General features: G+C 36.0%; 1 protein-coding gene across 5 annotated transcripts in view; it reads right to left on the bottom strand.

Moving 5' to 3' along the window:
- The window catches only part of LOC144977224 (solute carrier family 12 member 4-like), a 199,050-nt gene that overhangs the window by 157,120 nt on the left and 22,296 nt on the right, over nt 1-19,634 (bottom strand). For 3 of the 5 annotated variants that reach the window (XM_078922224.1, XM_078922207.1, XM_078922208.1), the window contains exons 2-3: nt 18,730-18,891; nt 4,852-4,875 (exon numbers count right to left, since the gene is read on the bottom strand). Coding sequence is in view for 4 of the 5 variants with exons in the window: in XM_078922207.1 (XP_078778333.1) it covers nt 4,852-4,875; nt 18,730-18,891 (186 nt within the window). In the remaining variant the exon portion in view is untranslated. Of the gene's footprint in view, nt 1-4,851; nt 4,876-11,292; nt 11,380-18,729; nt 18,892-19,634 lie in introns of all 5 variants that reach the window. The other 2 variants (XM_078922205.1, XM_078922206.1) reach the window with 1 other exon arrangement.

Here is a 19,634-nt window from a genome sequence, read left to right as displayed (position 1 = left end):
TCTCTCTCTCTTGCTCCTCCCCTCCCCATCCTTCCCTTTGTATAACCTTTTAATCTGCGTGTAACATGAAGAAGGCAAAAGGCCAAAACGTTGGTTATTTTTTCCCATTTTATACCAGTTACATTCACCCCCTTTATATTTCTCTTCATTTTATTTGCTCATTTAGGCACTTCTAGCTTTAGTCCCTGTGAAGTTACAAGGAGAAACATACATTTTGTACTTTTGTATTGCGCTCTGTTTTCGTTGTCAGCATCGATTACGGTCTCGAGTTGCGAAACAGTCATAGTCTGTTCCACAAACCCACAAACCATGCGCACACGTTGATGTGAATATCTTCACAATCTTCTGATGGATTTTAATGATAATTGGCTCGAACACGAGAATTGTAAGTGACATTAAGCCAATTTTTTTCATTGGTTACAATACCATACTTTCGGATTTTTCTTCTTAACGCGATATAAAAAAACGACGGGTCTGGGATGAGTGAACTTTTGGAGGACTTGCGTGAACAATATTATACACAGTAAATTCTGATTACGATCACTGAACTCCCCACAGGCTTGACTAGGGGTTTACTTTTCCCGAGATTCATGTGCACAACTCACTAACATTGCCACCCTGAATTCAAAATGACACAGCAAATAGTCTTCAACAGCCGTAACGTCACTTCCTTCCTTATGACGTATGGTAACTTAGTAACACTGGCTCTAAACTATCGGAACAATGGCGGACGCCGTATGAAATATTTCTCCGGCGAGCTTAAACGCGTATCCAGAGGAGAAAAAAAACCCATCACTTTGATCATGTTTTGACTTTTACACATTCTGATCACAAGGCATAGGAAAAGGGAATGAAAAGTTCTAGCCAGCATGAAGAATAAAAAGTCATGATTTTCTTTGTTTAGAACCAAGATGGCCGCCGTTGCCGGGCGCGTGACATCAGACTACTGAATCCAATTGTACACTTTGTACACATTTAACATAAACATTTGTTACATGTTTATAAGCGTAGCTTCCTGTTGTGATTTTTAAATTCATAAAGAACTGATAACAATTTGGATTAAACATGCACATTTGCCACAATGACGAAAATTTATAAGTATTTCTCCGGAGAAGCGAAATGCAGAATTCTTTTTCATGGCATGCGGCGAATAGCAATACAACCAGGAAATCAGAGTGTAGAGGTCAAATGAATATGAATGTCATTTTAATTATGCACCTCTTGTATTTGAAAATTGCGGTTCCTTTTCAAAAAAAAATAATTATGGGACAGCGTGGCTCAGCGGTTTGGTCTTTGTTTCGTACCCAAAAGGTACCAATTCAATCACCCGCCGCATTAATGGTAGAAGGAGACAGTGTTGATGAATGGACTGAAACTGTGACATGTTATATTGCATTTTGTGTGGATTTATGCGTGGAAAAAAAAGAAATTATAGGATATTTCCTAACAATAAACCATGGGTTACAAAGCGACTTAAATATGTACTCAACGAAAAGAAAATTGCCTATATGAGTGATAAAAATTAAACTAGAATTTGAAAAGGGAAAGGAGATCAGTAATACAATAAAAGAAGACAAGGTTGAATACAAAAACAAAATGAGCGACAACTGAGATCGGGCTGCGCAAGGAAAGCATGGGAGATGATAAAGCAAATGGGAGGAGTAGACCAAAAGAAACGAACATTCCCACGAGGAAAAACGATATCTGATGTCAAAAAATTAAATGATTTTTACTGTCGTTTTGACACGCTCCCATCTGTGCACAACGGTTTGTCAAATAACAATGAGCCACCTCCAGATGTTGAAGAAGAAACTGTAAGCTCCCTCTTCCGGCGATGTAAAGAACATAAAGCACCAGGACCAGACAACGTTGCCGGTACTATTCTGAAAAATTGTCACCAACAACTGGCTATACCTTATACAAAACTATTCCAAAGGCCAATCGATGAACAATCAGTGCCAGTACTTTGGAAAACATCGATTGTCGTTCCAGTTCCCAAAAAGCGTTGCCCAACCGTATTGAACGACTTCCGTCCAGTGGCGCTTATATCGCTTATAATGAAATGTTTAGAAAACAATTTTAAATGTGACTTCCTACAAAAATGTCATGACCTTAAATTTATAGATCCGTACAAATTTGCATACCAGCAATATCTCAGTGTAGAAGACGCACTTTTAACCGCCACAAAGTCGATCTCAAAACACCTTGACCAAACGCCCTCGGATTACGCCAGAATCCTGTACGTCGACTTTTCGTCTGCTTTTAATGCCATGAACACAGATATTTTGCTTCAAAAGTTGTGCAAGATGGATATTCCAAACTACCTTATTAAGTGGTATAAAGAGTTTCTGACCCATAGACCGCAATGTGTTAAATTGGGGGAAAATATTCCAACAAAAGAACGTTGTCGAACGGATGTCCCCAAGGCTGCGTGAGTTCCCCAATCCTGTACATCTTATACACCAACGACTGCAGACCACCCTTTAAAAATTGTTTTATGGTGAAATATGCAGATGATACTGCTATTCTTGGCTTATTAAAAGATAATGTTACCGAAAAGAATTATTTCAAACAAATTAATATATTCACCGATTGGTGTGAACAAAATCAGCTTGAATTAAATGTTGAAAAACAAAAGAACAGGTTTTGGTGTAAAAATAAAAACGACTTAAAGCGTGTGACGATCGGTAAAGATGATATTGAGATAGTTGAATATTTTAAATATTTAGGAATAACCATTGTTAGTTCCCTCAATTTCTCTCAACATATTAATATAATATCTAAGAAAGTTGCCCAAAGATTATACATCCTAAGGAAATTGAGAACATTTCAAGTAGGGAAGAAAACTATGTTAAGAGTTTATGACTCATTGATTAAAAGTGTAATTGCGTTTGGCTCCACCATATGGTTTGGCGGATGCCGACTTAAAGATAAATCAAAAATTTCAAAATCAATCAAAGAGGCATCAAAAATAATAAACCATCCTCTGGATGGAGTAGAAAGAATTCATGGAAAAGCAATAGAAAGAAAAGCATTCTCAATTACCAACAATACAAAACATATTTTATACCATGAATTTAGTCTTTTACCATCTGGGGGAAGGTTTTGTCAGATTAAATGTAGAACTAACAAGTATAAATCAACGTTCGTTCCATCAGCAATAAAAATGTTGAATATTTCATATGGTACAGCAAAACCAAGGATTGATGCGTTGATTGATTGACTGATCAATTGATTTAATGTTAGATTAATTGGCCAATTGATAATGATGATAATATTTGGTGTCCAATTGCCACAAATGTAACGAATTGAAAATAAAATTAATACGTTTATGTTGTGTATATCGCACGCGTGAAAGAAAGAAAGAGAGAGAGAGAGAGAGAGAGAGAGAGAGAGAGAGAGAGAGAGAGAGAGAGAGAGAGAGAGAGAGAGAGAGAGAGAGTAAATAAGTAGGAGTGAAATATCTGTTCAATGATATAGTTATCATATAACGTTATAACAAGTGTAACTAAATGACAAATTGCCATATTTATGGACAATAAAGATCTATTATTATTATTATTCAAGTCATCCCTTGAAATAGACCCTAAAGACAAATTTTAATTTCCCCATGGGGATGAATAAAGGGAATTTTATTTTTATTTATAACAAAACTTACATGAAATCTGGCATTAAAGAAGTTTAGCTTCATTGTTATTTCACATTATTACATTCAAAGGACCCCCCCCCCCACTTCTCCCCAGTGAACATAATTCAAGAATGGCAAACATGTACCGTGCTCGATGGGTGACAGTGGGTTTTCGTGACATGTCTTGTGCGACCTTTATAAGTGTATAAGCTCAACGGTTGGTTGGTCGGAGACTATGTCCCCGTGAAAGGCATTTCTCCCGCCCTATCGTAGACGGGCGTAAAAATTCGGAGGACCACCCCCCCCCCCCCCCCCCCCCCCCCCCCCGTTTTTTTTTTTTTTTTACACCAATGACTTTGTCTAAAAAACGTATAAGCACCTAATGATAATGAGCTGCTTGTGTTTGTTGTGAATATTTCCCCCACGAGAAAGAGAATCAAAACACCATTTCTGTAAACATTTTAAAGTTTGAGTCATATCTTATTGCAAACGATGTAAAGGTCAAAGGAATTCGACATTATGAGAAAACGGTTTGGTCTATCACTATCGGTATTAAAAATTCGTAATGTTACTTAAAATATAAGCCCGCATGCAAAACATCACAGCACCGCATTTCGTAACCTTGGAGGAATTTGAGATATTCCGTGTATATGTGGTTTCGAAAGCTTTGTTGAGATTTTGTCTATGCACTTATGCTTAAATACGCTTTTCACATGCACAGAAAACTTTCCATATTACCAAATATGTATTTTGTGGGGAATGTTTGTATTTCAGTCCCTGCGCAGTGACACAATTCTTTTAAATCAAAGATAAAACATTGAATTAAATCTTGTTTCTTTTAAAAACATATTTTTAATATGCGAGATAACGTATCAACCCATCATGCCTTAAGACCATTACAATAACCATTTCGACTGGTGGATAAAATACATTTAAAAACCAATGCCCAATGCACACCTAATAACAACATATAATATTGATCGTAGTAATCCCACCCATTGGGGACGAATTTTGCACTCATTCTCACATTTAACAGCATTTTCATCCTACTGTCAGCGACCATCATGAAATTGAAAATAAAATACCTCCATTTGGCTTACTGTCCGGGCGTCTCCGCGCATTCAAAATAAAGGACCATGGTCAAAGTGAACAAGACTCATTATTATTAGATTTCTACCAAGTTCTCTGATATATTAATAAAATAATAGGAGTTAAAAACTTACCATAGACAACTGCATAATCCTTGCCTTTGTTGATTTGATAAATGAACAATTGTTGTCAAAGCAATCGAGGCATAAGAGGTGGATGTATATATTTTTTGAATGTTATATAAGATTAAGTGCAAGGAAATTTGCAGGTGATTCAGTTGTGCAATGAATTGGCCAATGATTGGGTTGATTGGAGATTGGTCGTTGGAGCGTCGGATCACAGCAGAATATCAGCCAGCAGTGACAGAAGGGTTTGTATACAAAACAAATGGCAGGAACAAGGGGGATAAATACATGAAGCCAGATGTTGGGTGATGTGGTGTCAAGTGGTCAACAGATCCAAATAAAATCAGATCACAGTTGGTGGTGGCGATGGAAATAAGAAAGGGAAGGGGCGGGAGAGAAATTTAAAAAGGGGAAATTATATAAAATTTACAATTTAATGTTGGACGTAGGTCAGTAGGGCAATCAATTCCCCCCCCCCCCCCCCCCAACTCTCTCTCTCTCTCTCTCTCTCTCTCCTCTCTCTCTCTCTCTCTCTCTCTCTCTCTCTCTCTCTCTCTCTCTCTCTCTTTCTCTCAAAAAAATACTGCTCTGGGAAATATATGAGGCACATAATAATCGTTGGTTAGTAGCATGCGATGAATTTTTTTACTTCCTATGTTTACGAATTTTAAAGATAATCTAACATAGTTAAAGATAATTTATTCCATGTATTATAAATTTGAATACAGAGGCATAACAGTTTTAATCTAAAGAGCAGTCATAACGATATGTCAGAGTTATTAACTTAATATTCCCTCTGACCAACTGTCCAATGCAACAAAAATAGAAAGCTAAACAGACCTGCCTACTAGAAAATTCAAAATTGGTATGAAAACTATTTATTCACTAGAACTGACTTTCATTTATAATTAGGCCCTTAGTGCAGTACATTAATTTTTCTTATTGTTTGAATATGTGGAATTTAATTTTTGAATGTTTGATCAATTTTTAATTGTCTGATCACCTTGTATTGATTATCCAATTTTATATCACTTGTCTTGTATCATTTTACCGAAATAGGTCTGTGTACGATCAATGATTTGATGAAAACAATATTTTTTTAAAAAATTATATCTAAATAAGTATTTGATCCATCCTTTGGTAGCCTTTGTTACTTTATATAGAGATTGTTTTAGTTGTTGCTCGTTTGTTTTTGCTCATAACTTGAGAAATAATATAACGCAATGTGCTTTCAAGCAACCCTTTTATTTTTACAAATGTTCCATGAATATGACAGATTTTCTGATCAAAGGTAAAACTGTAAAAACACTTTTCTTACTCTGAAAAGTTAATCAGAAGAAAGAACAATATGTACATATGGAGAGTAGAACTTTCCCCTTATAAGATACTATTTAAAAACTTAACAGCCAAATGTTAATTTGATACTATTTAAAAGTTTAACAGCCAAATGTTAATTTATCTAATTTCTACAAATTGATGAATGCGTATGCGCTACTTCAAAACTCTTTCAAAGTTTACAATATTGACCCATCGTCTCTACCCGGTATTATATCAGGTTGATTTAATTCTAGATTTAAAAATAGGAGACCGGTTAAGTTTGTTTCAACGAGGAGGAAAAATATGATGTCTTCAAGTTAAAAAAAATTATATTTCAAATTTTGTATCATTTAATGATGAGGGTGTCATGGATGGAAAGGAAAAGAAATGAAGAAATTTTAGAAATGGCAAACAGAAAAAGATCACTGATAACAAAAATCATCAAACGCCAAATGGAATTTTTTGGACACATTATCCGCCACCCTGGTTTGGAAATACTCGCCTTGACTGGAAAGATGAATGGAAAAAGAATAAGAGGAAGACAAAGAATAACGTATTTGAAAGGGATAAGAACTTGGACAGATGAAGCTGAGAAAGGTGGCGCTGCTTTAATAGAATTGGCAAGAGATAGATCAGCTTGGCGGAAGATGACCTCCGACGTCTGCTTCAGATACGGAACTACATGAGATGAGATCATTTAAAATTTCCAAGTCACTGTCCGACATCTCATACAACCCAACATACATATCTGTCATCTGCATTTTTTGCCAAATTGAGACTTAAAATCTGCCAAAATTTGCCAAAAAAACCCCTTAAAATTTGCCAAAAAGACCAAAATTTGCAAAAAAATTTGCCAAAAAATTTGCCGAGGAGAACTAAGCGTTTCAGTAAAAATTAACACGCGATACAGAAAAATATATATATAAAAGACATTTATTACATTTAAGGAGGCTACATTTATCAATTTAATGAACTGACTGTGAATAGCGTTGTTACAAAGATTTTAAAGGATCATTATCCATAGAGAGTAGCTTTCCTTAGTTTGGGCCCAGGCAAAGCTGCAACATTTCTCAAGTTTCGCACTTTTTTTTTTCGTTATTTTGTTTTCGCTTCTTTTTTCCCCCCAAAATTTGCCACGCGATTTGCCAATTTTCCCAAAATTTGCCACGATTTGCCAATTTTGGGAAATTTGCCAAAATTTGCGGATTGCCCTGATATTTGCGTCCGCAAATTGCCATTTGCGGCCGCAAAAAATGCAGATGACAGACATATATTTGAGTTCACCTACTTGCTGACACTAAGTTGTGGATATTGTAATTTTAGAAAAGCACCATAATATGTGTGTGACCTATTGTCTCATCATGGTATTGTGGTGGACAGAACCAAATAATAAATTATCAGCCTATAAGTGATGAAAAACAGAAAAGACTGAACTTTTTGAAACTCAATAGTATTTTTTACAACACTCTGAATGGCTTTTAGGTCAGCAGAACGAACCACAAAATATTCAGGCATTTTTAAATTGGCGCAAAGAAATTAACATATCAGAAGTAGATGTCCGTGGTTAATCTGAAAATTAGAAGTTGGTTGTAAAAATATGAACAAAGCCTTTTTATAGTAATTTCGACTTCGTACAACCAAAGTTCCATTCATAGCTAAAGTCACGTCTCCATAATCCTGAAACCTCTGTTACCAGCATTGTGTCCAGATTACAGAGACATCCGGTTTAAGGAATCAGAACCTAAAGTGGAAATGTAGTTTTGACCTCAGACCGTAGTAATCTAAATCTATCATTGCAACAAATAGTTATAGGAGTACAACTGTCTTTCACAAACTCTTGAAGATTATAGTGTACAAATAAAAATACAGAAAAAAAGACAAACAAATCCAGCTCAATGTGACCTTTCAGATGATGGAGTTCCGGATTAGAGAGACATGACTGTATCTATGTCATAGTCGTGAAAGCCTTAAAACAACAATCTTCTCCCTTAATGGTTCTCTCATTTAAATTTATTATTCTGTGAGCTCAACTCACACGAGGGGAGCTAACAACTGTGATATTAGTACATCGACGCTTCACGGAGCAGGATTAAGTCTGGGACGCCACACTAAAATATAGCAGTCAGATAGGAGAGTACGGCTAATCCAATTTTAAAAGAACTTTTTAAAAAGAAACTTTTCTAAGAAGTCCAAAGACGACCACAAAAGGGGGAATAATACTGGTGTGTCGGACAGGTCTGTATAATGAAATAAAATTCTAAATTATAAAAATTAAGTTGAATAAATACTGAGAATATATTTTCAAAACTGGAAAAGACAGACATTTTGTATTTCTAACAGTGTAGACCTATATTCGTTTATACCCGATTGAGATGATGGGTCATATACAGCAAATTCTCACTTAGAACTAAACAAAACAAGTCATTAAAATGAAGACAGATCTACATTGACTTTTTTTTTGTTTGAAATATTTGAAAGCATGTATCAGTGGCATGGACTTTGCTTCACGCCTGAAAGGTACTAAGTTTGACTACCCGCTGCGTTGTGTCCCTTGAGCAAGTCACATGCCTTAGCTCACTTTGTGACGCTGCACGCCGGCTGATGCCTGGGTTATTCAACTCTTCCCTTGAAATTGACCCAAAAAAAAAATTACCCTTTGCAATGAATAAAGAGAATCTTTTTTGATACCTAAAGCAGGAATCATTCTCTTCTGGAAAGCAAAAGTCAATGAACTCTGGATTTTTACGTTAGTCTGAATTCGTTTTCTTTTTTTTTTTTTTTAAACAATGATGAATAAAATAAAATATCAAATATGCGTGCTAAAATCAATAAAAAGGAATGGGTAACCAAGGAAAGTGCATCTGATAGGTGCACTCTCTTTAAAATACATTATAGCTATTAAAAAAATAATGAAAGAAAAGATAAGGTGGCGAACAATAGTGGCGGAACACTGTGTTTCTATAAATTCTCTGCGAAGTATTCAACACAACAAATGATAACAAATAAAAAATATGAGCAAAAAAATGAAAATTAATAAATAAATAAACCAATAAATAAATTCACGTTAAAAACTAAATGTTAAACATTCAACTCATGGTATTGAAAAGAAAAAAAAAGAAAAAACAAAATAAATAAAAAAACACTTTAAAATATTTTAAAATAAGGTGGTAGAAAGTAAATATTAGATAGAGAAATAGATTCTTTATTCTTTATATCTTTACTCAAACTTACATAACAATACTTTTTCTTTCTAAATCAATCAATTAAATAGGGCTTAGTGGTTTTAGTAATATTTTTTTTATTTTTCATAGCCATTTAAAGAGGATCATTAAATCATTGACTGTTTACTAAATGAAAAACCTGCAAATAGAAAAATTGAAAGAAATGCAAACATGCAAATAGTAATAAAAAAATAAGGATTAATTTTTTTTAATTGAACAACTTTCCTAGTAAGAGTGATAATTGCATGGGTGGGAACGAAAGATAATAGATGAGATTTAGAAAAAAACGAAGAGAAACTGTATATATAAGGGGCAATCTTTATACAATTTACATTTACCCAAGACATAAAATAATGTATTCTATGATTTTCTATGGATTCAAATTGTCTGCCAGACCTAATTCTCATACTAACAATAAATTATCCAGGTTTCTAAACTTCATTTTAAAAGTGAATCCAGTAAATTCCCAACTATGTAATTAAAAAGAATAACTTTATACAAATAGTGATCTTTAAAGATTGTCAAAAAAAAAAAAAAAGAAATGAAGACAAAAATAACTCAACCATAAGAATGTGAACGAACCCTGAAAGAAAAAGGAAAAAATCATAAGAGAAATGAGAGATAAACAATGGAGGTGACATATAACTTTATGTATATCAAAGCAGTGCATAGCAAATTCATTGAGTACTCCAACCAAGACAGTCGGATGTGACCTTTCAACTTTATCATTAGAGAAGAATAGCCAAATGTTGATAATTAAAATGTATATACTGTTGCATAATATGAACAGTTTTTCCCACATTTCCTAATGGCCTAATGGACCACACCATTATAGACAACATCAATAGAATGTGCCAATATTTTTACGTTCAAAGAGCTGAAATGAGAACATGCCATATTCAAACCTTCAAAGTAGAGGAATGTTTCTGTCAATTTACTAAATACATAGCCATTTCTTTAGCAAAGTTGAAACCTCAAGAATAGTAGTCAATGTAGAGATTTAACCATTCTAAATTTATGCCAAAATGGGTCAAATGATTGTTCATCTTTTCATTGTCAAAATAAGGAAGTAAGTTGAAAAGTTAAATTAAAGCGACATGGTCAAGTAACTTTGTATTTCTTACCTAGGTACTAAACAATTTTATTTTTAAACACCCGTAAAATTGCATACCTTCCCAGTTTTGAAAGAAGAAAGGCCACATGGTATTGGTAAAGCTTTTAACTGCATGTACAAATATATTTTCTGTTGGATTTTTAAAAATCTTGTAATGGAAAAACTCTCAAACCAACAAAAATAGTCTTAATTGCAATTATGACGGTTTTTTTTGTGTTTCCTACCAGACTAGTCAAACTAGGTTAAACTCTCTGGAAATCAACATTAATAAATATTGAAAACATTTGCATGATTGCCCATTCATGTGAAAAAATATGATTCATTCAGTTCAATGAAAATGCTTTGGACTGTTAAAAAACAAGATGCCATGAAACGAGGATTGTTCCAAAAGAATGGTGAAAATAACCATAGAATCGAAGATATTGCTTCGATTGAAATTGATCAAAGTCACTAAAACAACACTGAGCAGGCAAAAGGTCTTGACTAGGATAAAGACTTGATTCAAAAAGTGAAAAGTCGGGTTCAAAATCTAACTGAATATTTCTTCCAAAGGGGGGAATTCACTCTCTCCGGCATGATTTGTAAAAAGATGTCCAATTTGAAACTGACTATGTATTAAAAAATAGTTCTTTCACTATCAATAATCATGAATGAAATTATCTTTCTTTTAAAAATCCTTTTGCAATTTTCACATGACTTTTTAGGAACAACCCTTGTACAACATCAATCGAACGACAGCTTTTTACAACATTTCTGGAAAACAAAAACAAATTGTAATTAATCCTTTGAATGGTTTACCTCTGTCTGGACAGCTATTGTCTGATCCCTTGTCAAATAAATTTACAGCCTCCTCAATTATATGGGAAGAATCTGTTGTAAAATTTCCTGAGACCAAATTTTATTTGAGGATTAGATAAAACAAAAAAAAGTTATTTGTTTTAACAATCAACAGTAGTCCATCAAGAATAACAATTGTGGGAGATCATTGTCCTTCAAAGTTTAGAACAAAAAAGGTCTGGCAAATAACTGAAATTCATGAACCCCCATGGTCAGTACAGGCAACTGGCCATCATTTCTTGGACTAGGGAAGAGAAAAACTTTTCCTTATGTCTCTGAAATCCTAGAATTCACGTAACCTGAGATGCCTGAATTATGTGTGTCATTTTTTATGTAAATGTAAGCTGTATAACTTTCTTTTAATCAACATTATTTCTTGCAAATGTTATCTTTTTTTGTTTCAATTACTCCCTTTAGTATTTGTATTATCCATTATGGAAAGGTTGGACCATTAAACACTGCAGTTTTAGTTTCAGAATCAGACATTTATAGTCGACATTCCATATCATCAAATGCATCAATGGATGCAACATGCAAGAATAACGTGTTAATACCAACAATGATTTTGGTCGCATGCAAAGTAAAAGTTAACAACTGGTAAGACTTGTCCTGTAATATTGTTAAAAAGATAATGAATATAATTACTATGTAAAGATTTTCTAACATTTTAAAGATAAAAGTGACGAAAATTCCTAGGCAAACTCAGCATTTAAATTAAGATGTCATGATGATGATGATTTTTCTGCAAAAAGTATTAAATTAACAAAAACCATAAATATAGTTGAAAATAAGGAAAATCAGGAATGATAAAATAATATTTGGAGTATCTTGATAAATATGTAAATAGCGATTCCTCATTGAATAATTAAGCCACACAACATGTTTGTCGTGTAGGATGGTTTTAGGTCATGGCCCTGTATCACAATAATTATGTTCTCCTGTGATAGAAATGCTATCTCAATTTCTCGGGGTTGTCGGGGAGGGTATTTCCATGTCCTTATTTTATTGGAAAAAAGGACTGAATGTGTGCATTCATTAGGGAGTGGGGTAATCGATAGCCGTACTCCTTTCTTTGGGTTTTGCTGGTGGTCTTTGATGGGCATGGCTCAGTTTATGTTTGCTCATTTTTTATTTCAATGTTATCCAGTTGCTCTCTGCTCAGATGATTGCTACATGTTTTCTGTATAGTTGTTGTGAACGAATCTGCAGGCCTGCCTTTGGACTCTTGCAAGCTTGTGTATGGCTTTCTTCATCTGGGGATCCCACAAATAGTAGCTGTATTCCAGACTTGGGCTTGAAAGAGAATTCATATGAAATAAACCTTTTCTTACAGACGTGCTCCTGCAAGGATTTACAGAAGGATAAAAAAAATATTCTCTGCAATTAATGAATCACCCTTCACATCAAATTTATCTTGGATTAAAGATACTCATTCTTTTCATACCTCAGTTATCTAATGGACAAAAAGGTCCAGAATAAAATATACAGTCACTGAAGGAAGGTCTGTTGTAATGACTTGGAGTTTTGACTTGGGACAGATGGGCTGGGATTGTAACCAGATGTGGTGACTGTTATGGTGTTAACTGTCCCTCCAGGAAAATGCGGCCGCATCCTGTGGCCTTCCGCATCCAACTCCGCATCCGTCAGCAAAAAGCTAAATAATTCCCACTACAACTACTTTTACTCCTACTACTACTACTACTACTATTACTACTACTACTACTAAGTACTACTACTGCTCCTCCTCCTACTACTACTACTACAACTACTACTACATTACAACAACTACTACTACTATTACTACTTCTACATTACAACAACAACTACTACTACTACTACTACTACTACTACTACTACTACTACTACTACTACTACTACTACTACTGCTATCACTACTTCTACTATTACTATTACTACTACTACCATTACTACTACTACTACTACTATTACTACTACTACTACTACTACTAGTACTGTTACTACTACTAATACTACTACTACTACTATTCCCACTACTACTTCTTCTCCTCCTCCTACTACTACTACTGCTACTACAATACAACAACAACAAATACTACTACTACTACTACTACTACTACTACTACTACTACTACTACTACTACTACTACTACTACTACTACTGCTACTATTACTACTACTAATACTACTACGACTACTATTCCCACTACTACTACTACTGCTCCTCCTCCTACTATTACAACTACTACTACATTACTACAACAACAACACCAACTACTACTACTACTACTACATTACTACTACTACTACTACTACTACTACTCCCACTACTACTACTGCTCCTCCTCCTACTACTACTATTACTACAACTACTACTACATTACTACAACAACAACACCAACTACTACTACTACTACTACATTACTACTACTATTCCCACTACTACTGCTATCACTACTTCTACTACTACTATTACTACTACTACTACTACTACTACTGCTCCTCCTCCTACTACTACTACTACTACTACTACTACTACATTACTACAACAACAACAACAACAACAACAACAACTAATACTACTACTACTACAATCACTACTTCTACTACTACTACTACTACTACTACTACTACTACTACTACTATTACTACTACTACTACTACTACTACTACTACTACTACTACTACTAGTACTACTACTACTACTATTCCCACTACTAATACTGCCCCTCCTACTACTTCTATTACAACTACTACTACATTACTACAACAACAACTACTACTACTACTACTACTACTACTACTACTACTACTACTACTATTCCCACTACTACTGCTATCACTACTTCTACTACTACTTCTACTACTACTATTACTACTACTACTACTACTACTATTACTACTACTACTACTACTACTACTACTACTACTACGACTAATACCAATGCTACGACCACCACTACCATTACCTCTACCACTACTACTATTACAACTATTATTAATATTATTACTACAGTAAAAAAATAAAACATTGTTGGAATTACGTTTCTTTTTATTTATCATTGTCATTCATGTGTATCTTGGGGTTTTTTCCCCCCCCTAATCATTTGACCATGTAAACGTTAGCTATTGTAGGTGACATTTTTTAATTAACCCATTCTTAACACGCTACTCTGCCACAGAGGTTGGTGTAGCATGCTAAGGGTTTAAAATCAATGTTAAATAGTGTACTTCTACATTGTCAAGTAGTCTGGTATATTATATTTCTGCTCTTTAGTTGTTTTTAATGAAACGAAACACCTTAATGTAGCTTTTAAACCTAAAAGAATTCATATTTATTATGAAAATTAGGTTTTGGGGGTTACAAAAGCACGCAAGAACATGTATAAATGTCTGATTTTTGGCATAATGTCGAATGTATGACATAATTTGCCTTTTTTTGGGGCATAATATTGCCCAAAAAAATGGCATAAATCGCGGGGACAAGTTATACTATTATTTGTTAATTATAGCCCTCAGCAATTTTAGTACCAATATTGTATCTGCATGAATAATACACTGAATTACATTTAAATTCTTCTAAATAATGTCACAATTTATTATATACGAGGGCTGTCCCAGAAATAAGGTAAGTAAGCACGTAACTCAAAAAGTTGTGAATGGAATTGAATGAAACTTACAGTATAAACTTTGACATCATTTATTTACTTCTCAAGGTAGACGCCGTTCCGATCAATGCATTTCCTCCATCTGACAGGAGGTCAAATACCCCCTCCCTAAAAAATTGACGTCAAGACATTTCAGGAAATTCTCCACCTCTGAAATCAATTCATCGTCGTCGTCAAACTTTTTTCCACCCAAGTGTCTCTTAAGGGACCCAAACAGATGGAAATCTGACAGGGCGAGATCTGGGCTATGAGGAGGATGTGGTAAAACTTCCCACGCATTCCTTTGGAACCAGTGCTTTGTCATGTTTGCAGTATGGGGAGTGGCATTGTCGTGTTGAAAAACGACTCCTCTGCTGAGCCGACCGGGTCTCTTTCGTTGTACGGCCTCTTTAAGTTTGTTCAAAGTTTCACAGTATCTGGCAGCATTTATGGTCTGACCTTGTTGCAGAAAATCAATCAAGAGAACACTTTTGGCATCCCAGAACACGGTGGCCATCAACTTTCTCGCTGAATGTTGCACTTTGAACTTTTTGGCCGGTGGCGAAGAAGGACGTTTCAAGATCATTGAATCCTTTTTTTATTCTGGCGTGTTGTGGTGAACCCAGGTTTCATCACCAGTGATCTTATGATCAAGAAAACACACAGACTGGTCAGCAGGCCCAAGGTCTTCACCAGGTCCAACTCGCATTCCTTGATCATCATTGACTCGTTGAAGGAGGTTCTGTGACACTTTTGCACGCTGTGCCTGATGGTCTTCTGTCAGCTGTTTCGGGACCCACTGAGCGGAGACTTTCCTAAAGTCCAATTGCTTGATTATTATTTCGATAGCAAATTTTGATATTTCAAGTCTAAGGGCAATTTCGCGAACTGTCAGTATCCTGTCTTCACGAAACAGGGTCTCAACACGTTGACATTTTGTTGTGAATGGGCAGAAGTGGATCGCCCTGCGCATTGCTTATCATGCACATTTGATCGACCTTGTTGAAACTCATTGAACCAGAAAATTATTTGTTTGAAGCTCATCACAGATTCCCCATACACGCTTACCAATTCTGGATGGATTTCAGAAGGACAATTGCCTTTTGCAGCAAAAAAAAATCATTACAGCTCGAACTTCTTCTTTGGACCACTCAGTTATGGGAGTAGCCATCTTTGTTTTTACGCAGATCAGAATCTTGTTCATCAATAGTACTGAAACGTTCAGCACTGATGCACAAAAAATTATCTTTAATCTCCAGTTTATAGATCTCGAATATCATCATTGGTTCAGGAGATATGGCTCTACTTACCTTATTTCTGGGACAGCCCTTGTACGCATTGCTAACTACACATGTGTATTGATGTTACGTTACATAGAGTATAGTCTGTAGATATGTATATTTCTATACTGTCATGTTACATAACTGTGATATATGATTTGAAGAGTTTGCAATAAACTATCTTATTGACTGGTCACCAATGAGTGTCTTTTCTAGTCTTGGTCTGAACTGCCTGTAGCTCATAACATTGGCGACGAGGATTCCAGTATCAGGTAATATGAAATCATTGTCTTGCTAAGATTTACTCAGCACCCTACTAGTCCTTCTAAGGACTGCTAGCCCAAGAAGGGGACTGCCTGCTCAGCCCTCAGACGAAAAAAAAGGATGAGCTCTGACCTGCCTCCAGAAGAAGAAGGATAAGCCCTGGTCTGTCAGCTAATGTCTAGACTGCTTCGCTGTCTGTTAAACGAGCTAGAGGTCAGCCTGCCCTTGCCAGATGAGTGAAGGGGACGTGCCTGCCATACCATAGGAGTGAGGGGGACCTGCTCTGCCCTGCCAGACACCTAATCTGGAACCTGCCTGCCCTGCCAGACAGTTAGGGAGAACCCGCATACCCTGCCCTACTTGACGAGTGAGGGAGACCGGCCGTGCCTTGGAGAGTCAGAGAAGCGAGGGGGACCAACCTGCCTTACTGTGCCAGACAGCAAGGAGGACCTACTACTGTCATCAGACAAGCCTGATGATGACATGCCTGCTTGCCAAAAGGAAAGACCACCCAATCGTTACTATTGTGATCTCACAATATGGCAGCACAGACAATGAAGAGCCAATTGGTCTGCTATGAGAATAGCTTGTCCAACAAAAGAAACAGATGCTAATGGCCTTGATGATGGAGGAACCAAAGTTATCAATAACCAACACCAAGTTCTATGAGTTGGAATCCAACGCAGAGCTAAGGATAGACTGCTGGCTGGTCATGTATCCAGATGTTCCTGAAGCCAACATAATTCTCACAAACCAGTCAAGTGCCAAGCAAGCTACTGTCAAACCTGGTGTCAAAGAGTGTCATCCCAAGGATGTCAACAAACTATCGATGGATCAGATCCAGCACCACATGGCTGACCCCAAGAGATTTGTTGCCCGGGAATGATACAAATTCAGACACAAACAGAGAGGAATCCAGGAGACTATCCCCAAATCAGCTGTCAGAATATGGCAAGTGCTTCAAGCAAAGATTTGTTGGACGAGGCAATGAGGACCGGATTTGTCCGCTCAACAACAGCAAGGCTACCATCAAAGCCTTGTTCAAAATGAATGATGACAAGCTGACATTCAATCAAGCCATTGAGATTGTGACAGAAGTGGAGGAGGCTGAGAAGATTGCCAAAGCGGAAGTAGGTACATCAAAAGCTGTTGTATTCAAATTCCGGCCCAATCATAATCTGGCCCATAATAAGCCCATTTAAGAACAACAAACCAGAATCACAGATCAACAGCAAACCAAAATCCACAGAGAAAGTGAAGCAGAAAACCCTATGCTACCAGTGCCTTGAATGATCCCTACTGGTTCAAAGGGACCCTTTGCCACCACTGCAGAATTAAAGATCACATAAAGTCTGCCTGTCGGTAGAGAAGTCAACGAGACTAGATGGTGACAAAGGTCAAATGGAAGGCAACCTGACCTTTGTGGAGTAACTGCTACTTAAATGATGTGCCAGTCATTTCAAAGGTTGTAAAGCGCTTTGAGCAATATATAAAAGTTCAAGTTTTTGGGAGGAGTTTTTTGACACTGATTCAGAGACAACATCATTTAGTAGAAGACCTGGAAGATACTGCGACGACCAGCACTGTCACACCTATGAGCAAGAACCCTTGTGCCCGTCATCCCATGCAATGGTTGAGAAATGATCAACAAGGTCTTGGACGAATTGAAACCTGATTGTAGAGTTTGCAATTAACTTATTGACTGGCCACCAATGTCTTCCCTGTCAGTCTTGTTATGCCCTGGTTTGGTGCATAAAAGTGGCATTGATACTTTACTATAAGAGAAGTGATGGTAAAAAACAAGAGGGGTGAAAATTATAACCAGATGAGATGTTATATTCCCATCGATCATAAAAGTCACATTTATGACATTTTCCAGAGAATGATGTCAGGTCTGCACACTGTATAAAAGATAAAAACACAAATTCAAAATTCATGACTATGTATGTCAACTTCCTGGGCTCACACATGCATCTGTTGACAAAGTTGTTTTAAGCATGCAACCAGGTAAATATCTACATTTGGAAAAGAAATAAATACTTTTACTTTACTAAATAAGAATCCACTAATACGATGAGACAGGTTATAAGCACAATCTGTTTGATTTATCACTAACATTATTATCATCATTATCCATATCACTATCATTATCAAGTATTCAGCAAAATGCTTTCAATATTCCAATTGGAAAGAGACATGATAAGAAATGGTCCAAATGACAAATTTACCTCTTTTAGAGTTGGTCACCTGAATACTGGCATTGCGATGAGGTAGAGAGCCATAACCCAGACCACCCTCCGTGATAGGCAGTTCTTCCTCATCATCTGCTTTGGTCACAGTAAACCTGGCTGCAGCTGCCATCAGTCTTTCTACAAATGAACGAGGATACCCTGAATTTCAATGCAATAAAAAAGGAAAAAGATTAGCCTGATCTAGTTTGAAAGTTAAACAGCACATGCAGCACTTTTATGCTATATATGAAAAGGAAAACGGCAAACGACATAACAGGATATTTTGATAGATTTAAAAGTCAGTAACTATTGGATCACAGGTACCTTAAAAAATGAGGACAAAATTATGGAATAGAGTTACAAGTAGATCCATGAAGCAATCTAACTATGTGCCCAGCCAAAGATAACATGCACATGGGATTATTTGCCAAGAGAGACACCCTGATAACTCCTAATTTGTGCTAACTGAGTCATTCATAGAGATCGTAAATTTCTTATATTTATTATAAATGTATTGAGCACTGCCTGTATTACAGGACACCTATCAATAAAAATAGAATGATATATACATGTTTACATAAAAGTATGTATATTTTGTGAGAGATTGGTGCACCCACCAGCATTCATGTCAATAACCCCACAATGAAGACAAAGACTTGGGATCGGGGAGACTTGGGACATTTACTATATTTAAGAAATTAGTGGGCCATTATATCGTGTTCTATATCAAATTTAATCACACCACTGTACCACCTTGAATTTTGCAGCATCTCCTCTACCCTTTCCTTTCTCTCTGTTTAAGCAGACATGAAAATACCAACTGAGTCAATACTTTTTTCTCTGCTGACTTTTAACTCTGTTGTACATTCTTTTTCAAACCAAGTAAAGTTTAATGTCAATTA

This window comes from Berghia stephanieae, chromosome 7, assembly GCF_034508935.2.
Source record: "Berghia stephanieae isolate SIO BIC M18660-M18661 chromosome 7, UCSD_Bste_1.3, whole genome shotgun sequence".
In the NCBI taxonomy this organism is placed as follows: Eukaryota; Metazoa; Mollusca; class Gastropoda; order Nudibranchia; family Aeolidiidae; genus Berghia; species Berghia stephanieae.
Note: the sequence above shows the minus strand (reverse complement) of the source record. Positions and strands in the feature narration are given on the sequence as shown.